The 13,152-nt window shown below is 43.7% G+C and overlaps 1 protein-coding gene across 1 annotated transcript in view; it reads right to left on the bottom strand.

Annotated features, from left to right (window-relative positions):
• STPG4 (sperm-tail PG-rich repeat containing 4) overlaps positions 1–12,745 on the bottom strand; it is a 38,091-nt gene extending 25,346 nt beyond the window's left edge. The window contains exons 1-3 of the mRNA XM_063123969.1: positions 12,680–12,745; positions 4,828–4,893; positions 3,321–3,581 (exon numbers count right to left, since the gene is read on the bottom strand). Coding sequence (XP_062980039.1) covers positions 3,321–3,581; positions 4,828–4,893; positions 12,680–12,745 — 393 coding nt within the window. The remainder of the gene's footprint in view (positions 1–3,320; positions 3,582–4,827; positions 4,894–12,679) is intronic.
• Between the last annotated feature and the right edge of the window lie 407 nt (positions 12,746–13,152).

Genomic DNA, 13,152 nt, shown 5'->3' with positions numbered 1-13,152 from the left:
TCTTCAGGTATCCTGGAGTGGATCTACACAGAGTAGTGAAGGCATCCTGAAGGCGCTTGCGTGCGCCTCCAGGGCGCCCCGAAAGTCTTTGTGTAGATCCTGCCTACCTGTCCAGAAGAGGTGGAGGAGGAGGAGGAGGAGGAGGCCCCGCATCGCCCCTCGCGGGGACGGGGCGAAAAGTTCCCGGGCTTGGCGGCTTCGCTGGGGAGTCCTTGCTGCCGCCGCCCACCTCCCCGCCAGCCTCCTGCTGCCGGCGAAAGAGCCACCCGGGTTGGAGAGCTCGGCGGAAGAAGCCGCCGCCCCGCCTTCTCCTCCGAGTTCTCCAACCCGGGTGGCTCTTTCGCCAGCAGCAGGAGGCCGGCGGGGAGGTGGGCAGTGGCGGCGGCAAGGACTCCCCAGCGAAGCCGCCGAGCCCGGGAACTTTTCACCCCGTCCTCGTGAGGGGCGATGCGGGGCCGCCGCCTCCTCCCCCTCCTCCTCCTCCTCCGCCACCTCTTCTGGACAGGTAGGCAGGATCTACACAAAGACTTTCAGGGCGCCCTGGAGGCGCACGCAAGCGCTTTCAGGACACCTTCACTACTCTGTGTAGATCCGCTCTTGGTTCCAAGCTGTTTAGTGTTTTAAAGGACGTAAGCAGCTCTTTTAATTGTGCCCACAAAATCAACTGTATTTCTTTTACTGCTGGAACGTTGTACTAAAGTACTTGCCCAGATCAAACTATTTAAAAGACATTTGTTTTTGCAGGAGGAACGTAGGAGGCTGCCTTATACTGAATGAATCAGGCCACTGGTCCATCTAGCTCAGTACTGTTGATACTGATAGCCAGCGGCACTCCAGGGTTTCAAGGCAAGAATTATTCCAGTCCTGCCTAGAAGTGCCAGAGAATGAAATTAGGTATATTTCATCAAAATGCAAACCTGCCTGACCAAAAAAACAAACAAACAAAAAACATTCTGTGAGCACGTACAATTACACATTTTAAACTCACTTCAGTCATAGCTCCTTCATGAATACAGGAATAAAATGGAGTTTGCTTCTGCTGCCTTAGCACTGGATTTAAGTTTATATGTGGGGGGGGACATTCAACATTCTATCTTTGTCCATTTGCAGTAGACATTCCTAGATGCACACAAACCTAAACCTTCATATATATCACAAAAGCACAAAAATGAAATACATTTATCCTGAAGCCACAGTAGTTACACATAGAATCATAGAATCATAGAATTATAGAATCATAGAATAGCAGAGTTGGAAGGGGCCTACAAGGCCATCGAGTCCAACCCCCTGCTCAATGCAGGAATCCACCCTAAAGCATCCCTGACAGATGGTTGTCCAGCTGCCTCTTGAAGGCCTCTAGTGTGGGAGAGCCCACAACCTCCCTAGGTAGCTGATTCCATTGTCACACTGCTCTAACAGTCAGGAAGTTTTTCCTGATGTCCAGCCGGAATCTGGCTTCCTTTAACTTGAGCCCGTTATTCCGTGTCCTGCACTCTGGGAGGATCAAGAAGAGATCCTGGCCCTCCTCTGTGTGACAACCATTTAAGTATTTGAAGAGTGCTATCATGTCTCCCCTCAATCTTCTCTTCTCCAGGCTAAACATGCCCAGTTCTTTCAGTCTCTCTTCATAGGGCTTTGTTTCTAGACCTCTGATCATCCTGGTTGCCCTCTTCTGAACACGCTCCAGCTTGTCTGCATCCTTCTTGAATTGTGGAGCCCAGAACTGGACGCAATACTCTAGATGAGGCCTAACCAGGGCCGAATAGAGAGGAACCAGTACCTCACGTGATTTGGAAGCTATACTTCTATTAATGCAGCCCAAAATTTTGAGCTAAACATTATGGCTTAGCAGGACATGTGAACTATTCCTAACCATGGTAGCTACATAACCAAGGTTTAACCTTGCTCACTAACCATGTGCTGCAAAAGGTTTAGTGGCCTAATCATGGCTTAGTGTGTTGTCTGAACAGGCCCGTTGCTGTGTATGTTTATGAAAACACAGACGGAGTTAACAAGTGAGAGCTGCAACAAAATGTTTCAGTGTGAGGTGTTCCTCTTCTGGATTCCAGTCAGCCAGCCAGTCCTGCCAGCTTCCAGGATAATTCCTTCTATTCACCCCCACCCCATTTTCCATTCCCTGCCTCAACTGACTCTTTAGCATTCTGTGGCTACTCAGATAGTGGGCTATCTAAAGGTTTTCTTTCCTTTTCTTTTTTGTACTTCTGCAAACCTTGTGGTTCCTCCAAACCTGTCAACACCTCCTCCGTGTGGGTGGGCGAGTAGGATGCCGTTTTTGCTGTAGAAGGGAATAGCACTCGAATGATGACTTTACTATTAGTCAATGCTCACACAGCATACACACGTACATACAGCCACGCACATGCACACACATGTTCATGCTAATAGCGCTGGAGGCTGGTGGCTCCGATTTCAGTGGGCTGTGAATCCAGCCTGGGTTTCAGTCAGAACCAGCCAGAACTCTAAGGGAGCTATCCAAGGTGCTGAAACTATTTTGTGGTGGGGGTTCAGCACCTTGGATAGATCCTTTAGAGTTCTGGTTGGTTCTGTTTGAATCCCAGAATGGATTTACAGCCTCACAGGAATCGGAACCACCAACCTCCACTGCTATTAGCATGTACATGTGTGTGAATATGCATGCTTGTATGTACCTTAGTTCTTCAATTCTAAGACGCACTTCCCCCCCCCCCATATAAACATCTCTAAAAATGGGGTGCATCTTAGAATCGCAGGTGTGTCTTAGGGTTATTTTTTCTGTTGGTGATACTGAAATTAGTGTGCGTCTTACAATCAATGGTGTCTTACAATCAAAGAAATACGGTATGTGTGTGAAATGTGATAACACCACTGAATATTTGTGAGTGTATTGGCCCCACCCACTTTTGCCATGCAAAACACAAGATGTTCTCTGAGGATTGAATTCAACCCTTGGTCTAAAAAATATTTGACACCCCTGCAGGGCTGGCTCTCCACACTTTGCTACCTGAGGCAGAGCAACAAAAGATTGCCAAGTTATTTTGGCATCTAAAGCACAGGAACCTACCAATAAAAATAGAATAATCACCAATTTAAAAACTAACACACTACTGCCCCTGCAAGACATCGAAATTCTGCTACCCAATGCAGCCATCTCTCTCTGCCTGATGATAGGGCCGGCCCTGCACCAATGATATAGGATAACGTCTGTACGATACTATTGGTGCCATCCAAGATGTCCCAGCCATATATTTTGCATCTGTTCGATAGTACTTTAAAGTTCAGTTATTAAGATTAATGTGCCCCTGTTATTAGTTCACTTTTACCTTATCTCTATAGGATAAACGTGAGGGACATTCCCTTGATGTGCTCTTAAAAGAATACGTTGCTGGCCTTTTCCTTGCCAATTCCACAAATGAAGGAGGATTGTATCTGAAAGTGTCTGGTAGTGTTAAATCAGGCATTTGCTGGAAGATAGACATCCTCTTTCTGCCTTCACTTTTAAAATTATATGTTGCTTTCACCGGATTCAGCTGAGCATCTTCAAGAAAATCCCTAACTGGGTAACAACCTGGTACTGGCGTTGGCTGGTGGAAAGAAATGTAACAGTTAAACTCTGCTATGTGCATGTCTCCCAATATGAATTTAGATTTCACTGACCTCTTTCAAATAAAACACTATGGATTAGATCCATACTTAGGCCGTTTCTACACCTGCCTTTTTTCCTGGGATCATCCTGGGATCATCCCTGTGCATCCAAATGACACACACAGGATCCCAGGAGCAGGCAGGGATGATCCCTCTATTTGCCTGGGATAATCCTTAGGTGTAGAAAGGGCCATAGTCAAATTTACAGTAGACCCATTGCAGTCAATTTGGCTTAAGTTTGTCATGACTGTCTTTGTCCCATTGATTTGCATGATATTTTAAGCCAATCATTGATTGATATCTTAAGTCCCATTGGTCTGCTCTAAGTATGATTACACCTAGAATCAACTCTACATATGTACAGAGCTAGTAATTCACTTATGCAATCCAGCATTTATTTTATTTATTTATTTATTTATTAAATTTTTATACCGCCCAATAGCTGAAGCTCTCTGGGCGGTTCACAAAAATTACTTTTTATATAAGGTTGAATCTCACCTGCCCTCCAGTGAGCCCAGTGCAGTATACACGGGCAGAGTTTGGTGCAAATTCCTCCTTCCCTTCTTCATTACTTTGAAGTTCTAAACTGAAATGTAGTTACGCATGTGCAAGTGTGTGCACATGCCATTTTTTATTTTTATTTTTTATTTATCTATTTGTTTATTTCTAAAATATTTATATCTAGCCCTTCATCAAAAATACTTCAGAATTCTACTTCATTCCAAATATGCTAAATAAATGCTGAATCTCTTGATTTTCTCTAGGTGTGCTTCAAGACGAGGATTTCATGGTGCCATTGCTGGGCCTCATTAAAGACATTTTCAGGATTTCCAGATAATGCTGTCTCCCACCCACAAACCTCTTGTGTTTCCCCACCACAGCAGAAAATCCATAAAGAAAAAACAGATGGAATAGCTCCCCAGTGCCTTTATGACTGTTAGTGCTAGGACCCCTCCACCTGGAAACAGCCTTTAACTCAATCAAGTATATTTTATATATAGTTTAATGTGAACCAGTCAGGGATATAGAATAGTATAGATTTCATCATCATCATCATCATCATCATCATCATCATCATCATCATCTCTGCAGCCCTTCCCCAGATTGGTTATTATATCATATACTATTTACGTTTCTACCTTGATAGCACAAACCAGAGAATAATGCGATGAACATTATACATACCCTGAGTGACTCCCTCCACCACGTATCTCTTCTAAAATCCGGCGTCTCTTTTCCCTTCTCAAGTACCTTCAAAAAACCCAGATTGAATATTCAACATGTGGACCATTTTTATTTGTCCATTTGCAGTAGACATTCATAGATGCAAACAAACTAACACCTTCATATGTAGCAAAAAAGCACAAAAATGAAATACATATATTCTGATGCAGGGATTGTGAGGGCAGGGATTTGGGTGGCCAGGTGTCCTAATTTACAGAGGGCAGTCCTCCAGTTGAAGGTGTCCTCCATTTGAAGGACTGCCCAGTCCAAGCCCAACAGAAGGATAAAGAACCCTAAGAATGGAGAGCAGCAAAGGCCTTGATGTCGACCATCCATAGTTAGCACCCAGGCATAAGGATAGCGGAGAAATCCACAACAGAATCAAGTGAGTTTAGATATCTGTGATTCTGATTCTGACCTGCCAATTCCACAGTAGACCAGCTTTCCCCAGGTCTAAAGCATGAATCATGATTTTTCCTGAGGCCAAAGCATGAAAAATGTGCAAGGGGCGGGGATTTGTGCATTTTCGCAAATGCGAATTTGTGCAAACTCGGGAAATTGTGAAAAATCCATTTCCACCGATGAACAGACAGTGTCAAGACAGGCACCTGGCAAACTGAGAAAGGCAGACCGAACGGATTTTCCAAAAGCCATCCATCCATCCCTACCTGGTCAGCAGACTGAGCAGGCACACCTGGTCCATGGTGAGATGTATTATGTTTCTACTACAATTATAGGCACTACGTCTAAATGTTCGTCTATACACATAAGTTAGCATATGGACATTTTATGCACATTCCCATCCTATTTGTTGGTGGGGTTATTTCCTGGTGTTTTTTTTTGTAATGCATAAGAGGCTACCTCAATAATCCTGCCTCTACGTTTTTAAATAAAAGATTAAAACACAGATACTGGACATGTGAAAAAGAGCAACACCAAGCAGGATATTGCTATGAAAGCAGTATGAAAGCGGCATATAAAAGGCAGGAGCCAGATCAAGCAGAATATAGCGGTATGAAAGTGGGATATGGCATGTGCAATGGGCCCCAACACTTGTCAGTGCACTTCAATACCGCTATAAAGCATTAGTGTGGCTCCTGCCTTTTATATACCGCTTTCATACCGCTCTCATAGTGCAATATCCCGCTTGGTGTAGATTAGGCCTAAGTTGCAATGTATCTGGGAGAGGTGTTTTCCTGTAGTGATGCCCAGTCTGACTCCCTCACTTGCAACTTTTTGAAAGGCTATTACAAAAAGCCCCTTTCCCCCATTTTCTAAAATATATATATTTTAGAATGAACAAACAATAATCAGATAAATTTATCTGACACCAATTATTTTAACGTACCTCCATTATTGCTACTTTGTTCTGTTTTTGTTTTATTTTCTCTTGTACACTGTTCCGAAATTTTGAATGAGGAGCGGTATATAAATATTGTAAATAAATAAATAAATTGAATGATCCGGGGGGGGGGCAGGGGGTAGCTTGTTAAGTTCATGTTGTGTAATGCCTTCCAAGCTATTTCTCCGAATTTGACTATGGGAAGCTGGCAAGTGTAGGTAGGCTCTATTCATATTTGCTGATTCAATAAATGGTTGCCAAGTCTCAGGAATTGACTAATGGTGCTTGACCACTTTGGAACTTGAGTTGCTTTTTAATCCCCCCCCCCCTCCATAAGAGCGAGGTCCCATATTTTTTGCTTCCATCTGATAGTAGATAGTTCTACATTGGACCTCCACTTTGCCACTATTTTTAGCCTAGCCGCAGTCCAAATAAAGGCGAACAATTTTTTATGTTTTAATGTTACATTTGTCCCCAAAACTGTCCATTTCAAAAGGGCATTTAAGCTCTCCCAGTCTCCCTTTTGTGGATGGTTTCAATCGGCTGATCGCTTATATGCATCTATATAAGAGTTCTCAGCAGATGAATTTCAACTTATTTTAATTTATTTTAAAAATACTGCAATTTTTTGGGTAGTATTGTGGATTCTATGGTTGATTGTGTACTGCATTTTTTTTAATGGTTGGTTGCAAGCTGCGTTCAAGGCCACACTGGCACACAAAAGGATCATTCGTAAAAGCTGGGGAGGCAGGAATAAACTAATTGCTCCAGTCCTTCTTACAAGGATCGGCGTGTCAATGTTGAGTTAAGGATGCTCATATAATTGAGGAAGATGCTCCTCTTTCAACAACAAAACTAGGGCACAATCTTATACATGTTTAGACAGAAAAAAGTCCTACAACTCCCAGCATGCCCCAGCCAGCCGGCTGAAGCATGCTGGGAATTGTAGGACTTTTTTCTGTCTAAACATGTATGGGATTGAACCCTTAATGTGGATCTATGTGAGCCTGGCTAACGGTACTGAAGCTTGACTAGGAGTAGAGAGAAAAAAAGTTTTTATTTGTGTTTGAAATCCAGTTCTTCAGCAAGGGTCAGTGGCGCATGACTTCCGGTGGGTAGTGAGCAACTAATATTTGCATTTTCTGTGGAAACAAATGAGGTCACTCAAAAGGTAGACTTTGATGATTCCCTTTATTTAGGATGCATTCTTCTTACGAGAGCATGTCTAGACCTACTATCAAACTAAAGGCAAGATGTATAGCATTTACCTCCGATTGTCTGCTTGCTCGGCTGCTATCACTGGTGCCACCCATGTTTTCTCCTCTCCCGCCCACTTTTTTTTTTTCTTCCTTTTTTTAAGGAACTGGCTGACTGTTTGTCGGATTGTGTCAGAGCTACAATCGTATCTGTGACATCACAATCCACGTGGTGTTCTCATCCAGAAGAAGAAATATGGAGAGACATAGATGGAGAGAAACTTCAAAGAACTGATTTTTGAACTTTTGAACGAAGGATTGCTGCTTGCGGTTGGTGAGCTTGTTCTGCCTTTTAAACCTCTGGCAAACAGCTTGTGCCGGTTTTCGCTTTGTTTCAGAACCCTGCAAAAGCTGTTTTGTCCAGAGGCGACAGTGGGGCAAAAGCAATAGGGGTTAAATTGAACGTTGCACACGCAGACTTCTACTCACACAACACAACTTCCCTCTCCTTCTCCCTGCAGCCCTTGATTTGCCCCTAACATTATTGCCCCTAACATTATCTCTGTAGCAGATTTGGGCGCCGTGCTGAGGACAGGAGAAATCTCTTCTGCCAGCATTTTTCATTCTGCTACCAGCTGGCCAGGACCAGTGGTGGCTCCAAGGGGGGGGGGGGCAGAGGGGGGCAAGCACCCCCCCCCAAAAAAAGGAGCTTGCCACCCCAGTTTTAGGACTCCTGTTATAATTGCCTGCATTCTGGGATGGCCGAGAAGCCAGCAGCAGTGGAGACGAGGATTTGATCCAGTTCCAGGGCTGCTTGGTCAGCTCACTGTTGGGCGACTGCTTGGGCGGAGGCTTAAAGGCCTCGTTGTCATAGTGATTAATTATCTGGAAGAAGGGGCTTGTTGTTTTAGAAAGAGGTGGGGCAGGGTGGGAAGCTTAGGAAGGAGCGACTGCCCAAGCCTGAAGCAGAGAGCAGCACGTGCTAGGCAGGCCAGGCAAAGCAGCCTCAGTGAGCAGACGCTTGCGACGCCTGCTTTACTTGCTCCTTTTCCGGTGGGAGCAAAATCCAACTGAAGAGGAGGAAGGTACAAGGAAGACGTAAGGAGCAAGGGGCTGGGCCCCAGGTTGCTGCCTCTGCTTTCCCCGTGGCTGCCAACTGCACCCTGTTTAAGTATGTTTTAAAAGATTCTCCTTTTCTTTAAGTTACTAATATAATTTCATTCCCTTAAGAAAGGCTGCTGACAATCTAGCATTTATATTATTGCTCTCCCTTATAAAAACACTTCCTAATATTGTTTGTCAGGAAAATGCTCAATACACTATTCAAATCTTCTACACTAAGGGACATTTTATTTACCCCCCTTTTGCCTTTTCGTGAATTGAATCCAGTTTGTAGAATATTTCTGCTGGTTGCAAAAAGCTTTTTGGGGTTTTTAATATTCCGCACATTGTCGTTATGTATATTGGGTTTTGTTTTGTTTGCATGTTGCTTTTTGCTAGCAGCCTGTTTTGCCCAGGGTATAATAGTTTTGCTAAAGTTTTACTGTTTGCTGTTTAACCTTTGTCTATCTGGCCAGCTCAGTCTGAGCAGGGTGGGGTGGGGGCAGGCAGCTTCAAGAACATCACTGTCATCTTCATCCTGGCATGATCTTATTGCTGTTTTTTGTAATGTTTCTTGCTGCTGCTGGTTGCTGATCACCTTTGTTCATTTCTGGGTGGGTAGGGGATTATTTCCCTCAGCAAAAATACTTTTGTTTTAACAAAAACCATTCTCTTCAGAGCCAATAGATTCATGTAAAAATATTTTCATGGGGCTGTGACAATAGGGAATGCATGTAACTCTGTGGTGCCATGTCACGTAAAAATCTATTTGGGCTTGGTGTGTGTGATTTTCATATTGAGAAATTCTTGAGTGTGTGTGTATGTTTGGGCCTAGAATCCATTTTGTTTTGCTGTATAATTAATCTCAATTATATTGTGAACACGTGGTTTTAAAAAATAATTTCTTTGCTTTTCGTGGCGCAAGTTAATATATATTCGTGGCTAAATTCCTCCTGTTTGATGGAGCTCATTTTCCCCCTTTAAATATGTGATTATGTAACCCAAACTCTCTCACTTGCAGTCATTGGCTCCTATTTAGCTGCTGCCTCAATTTATCTATGTGTGAAATGGGTTTCTTGGTCTCCCATCTTCATTTAATTTAAATGTTGGAGAAGTGGGCTTGTCTACAAATGCCTTTCTCTGTGCTGTGACATACCCTGGATAAATTGTGTGCATGTGTGTTTAAGACACTTTTTTTTAAAGCCTGCTCTCGGAACTTAAGTGTGCTGCAATTATGCAACCCAAACTCACTCTCTTGCAGTAATTGACCCTTATTTGCCTTCTGCCTCAGTTTGCCTTTGTGTGAAATGGACTTCTTCCTTCCCTACCTTCCCTTGTTTCAATAAGTGGGCTCTGCCACAAACTGCTTTCTCTGTGTTATTCTAGAGAGGTTTCTAGGAGGGTAATTAAAGTGCAGGACCTATACTATTACTGCAGCTATACTGTGACCAGATTTAAAAGAGGGCAGGGCACCTGCAGCTTTAAGTGTTGTGATGAAGAGGAAATTTCACCAGGTTTTCCATATATACAAATGACACCTGCTGAAACTCCCTTTTCAATACAACTGTTAAAGATACAGGAGCCCTGTCCTCCTTTTCATATGGTCACCCTAACAAACTAGCTAAAAGTGGGCTAGATGGAAGAACTATTAGGTGGATTCACAGTTGGCTACAGAATCGGACTCAAAGAGTGCTTATCAACAGAACCTTCTCAAACTGGGGGGAGGTAACAAGTGAGGTACTGCAGGGCTCAGTCCTGGGCCCAGTGCTCTTCAACATTTTTATTAATGATTTGGACAAGGAGGTACAGGTGATGTTTATCCATTTGCAGATGACACAAAATTGGGTGTGATAGCTAACACCCTGGTTATAGTGTAAGATATACCGTTATTTTTCTTTGGAGACCTTAATATGTGGGGCACAGCCTGCCACCTAGAAATGTACTTCGCCCCTGCTGTGCAACCCACCCACCCTGAATTTTTTTTCTACTGCCACCACTGGCCAGGACCCAAGCCTGTGTGTGTAGACCACCATAGGAAGAACACTCTCTCAAAATCCATGTTCAGCTCTTTTAAAAATTAGGTTCCCTCCTTCAGCCAAATACATTTTTATTAAAACATGCTAGGGGCAATAAGTAATGGATCAAAAAATGCCAACATGGCAACATCTCAAGAGCGCTGTTTCATTCACTCAAGGGCATGGGGACTATAGAATATAAATCTCGTTGAACCTGCACAATTGCTACATTTGCCTAAAGTTGCTTTCCCAACCTCAAATCCAATTGCCATTTGGCATTGGATGAGCTTTTTTTAATTGCTTTTGGGAGTCTAAACAGTTGATCAGCCATCCCCAACCTGGGGATGTTGTAGACATGTTGACTACAACTCCTATCACCCCCAGCCAGCATGCCAAATGCTGGTTTGGGATCCTGGGAATTGTGTCCAAGACAGGGCACTAGTTGGGGGAAAGCTGCACTAGATTGACTTGGAGGGCATATTTTGGATTCATAATGAAGCTCTCTCATCCTACATTTGACTTCCAAGGGAGTTCTTCACTTCTGCACAACTAACAAAATAGAAGCAAATTAAAATGTATTTTTATGGAAACCATAGCACACGCACACACACACACACACACATATCAAGTCAAGTCCCAATACAAATGCAACAGTAAGATGGCCAAGTCCACATGTGACCTGGCTACAGGGAGTGATCATATAACGCTGCCAGGCACTGAAACTCTATGCATGTTTACCCGGTCTTATTCCCAAGTGTGTGTGCATAGGGTGGGTAGCAGCCCCGGGCCCACAGTCCATCTAGCCCAGCACCATCTGTTCCCCAAGATCTAAGGCAAGGGCTTTTCCTGACCCTGCTGCTTGAGATCTTTTTAAATTGGAGCAGCCAGAGGTTGAATGTGGGACCTTGTGTGTACAACACATGCATTCTAGTACAAGTGCAGGAAGACTTCATGCTTGCGGGATCGGTTCTGTTTTTCACTAGAGCCCCAAGATCCACAACTGGCGGCAGGTACAAAATAGCAGCTAAGGCAGGCAAACACATGCTATGAATTAAGGAACGGAGTGCCTCCTCCAATCACATGCTCAGCCTAGGAATTTGTGATCAGTACCAGAACTGAGCTTGCAAGCCCATTCACACAAATATCCACTCTTGGGGCATGTCTACACCACCCCTATGTCCTGGGATCGTTCCTGTGCATCCAAATGCCGTACAGGGGATCCCAGGAACAGGCAGGGACGATCCCTCCATTTTCCTGGGATAACCCTTAGGTGTAGAAAGGGCCTTGGTTCCTCTATAAACCTTTCTCAGCAACGTATTTGGCTTTTTTTGGTTGTTGCGATCGTTAGACAATTTGGGAGAAAGAAACCCTTGCAGATCTATTGCAAATCATCCAGAGAGCTACCAATAAGATCCAGATCTATCTTCTGCCTACCCTTCTGAAGCTTCTTGCTGGGGTTGTGTGTGGCACTTTGCCTCCCCAGTACTGCCTTTGCTGTTACTCTTCCAGCTCTTGATTTGCAAGAGGAAATGTGGAGATCAGTAAGTTACTGCACTAATAGATATGAAGTTGCAAGAGGCATGTAATGGAGTGCTAGAATGTACACCAGTTTTCTAAGAGGTATGTGCTCTGAGTGCCACATGGGAAGGCCCAAGGATATACCAACTATCTCAAAATAGCTATATTTCCAACCTTGTAAACATAGCTTGCAATGTACAACCATAGATTGGTAATGCCATTCCTGTCTGCCACTGGAAATCTACTCTTCCATGCCAAGAAATGCCAGTAAGAATCTCCTTCCCTGGTTTAGATGTATGTGTTGATTGCTGCTGCTACAAATCCCCTTCTCTACCCAAGCCAAGAACTCTTTAAATGCATCAAGAGATGGTTCTTCATGTCACTTTCCAATGGAAGTAGGGCTTAGCAGTGCTGTCTACTACTTGAAAGAATTCCTAGGCAAGTTTTGATCAAGCGGTATCTCATCTCCCCCCACCCCTGGTAATCAGCTTATCTTCATGAGTAGGCAATTTCATGTTAACGACATTTGCTAACCATTGTGACAATCTTGTGCATGGTTGAGGCCTACGCATTGTTGAGTTATCCGTTACCACAGAACATTGTCATAACCCTAATGAAAATGTGTTAACATACATACACACCTTTTCCAGAGAAGCTTCAGACTCTTCATCCTCAACGCCCGTTGAAAGGCGACGTCCACCAAGCATTTTTACTTCTAGGTCTCCTTGTTATTGATTGTTATGATTTAGGACCAGTAGTGGAATGGAAATTCATCGCAAGGCAATTTTCTCTGAAGTACAGATGTAACTATGCTTTGCCTCAACATTTAGTAGTACGTCTATTCCATCCTGTGACGTTAGGTGACTTCCTGCCAGTCCTCTTAATAGGCAGGGGCCCTGACTGTCCTTAATTGCCTCATTTCACCCACTAGTAGCTGCATGCATTGTCACTACTGTCATTATGATGCAGTGTACTAAACACCCAATCAGAGGGAATGGCTTTGGATAAAGCAGCGATAAGCAAAAACACCCCTTAAATTTTATTTTGCTTACAGCCAGGGATGGCCCACATGCCATTCCCTATGTTATGTTATAATATGAAACTTCATTGTTTG

The sequence above is a fragment of the Elgaria multicarinata genome, chromosome 4, assembly GCF_023053635.1.
Source record: "Elgaria multicarinata webbii isolate HBS135686 ecotype San Diego chromosome 4, rElgMul1.1.pri, whole genome shotgun sequence".
NCBI lineage: Eukaryota > Metazoa > Chordata > Lepidosauria > Squamata > Anguidae > Elgaria > Elgaria multicarinata.
Note: the sequence above shows the minus strand (reverse complement) of the source record. Positions and strands in the feature narration are given on the sequence as shown.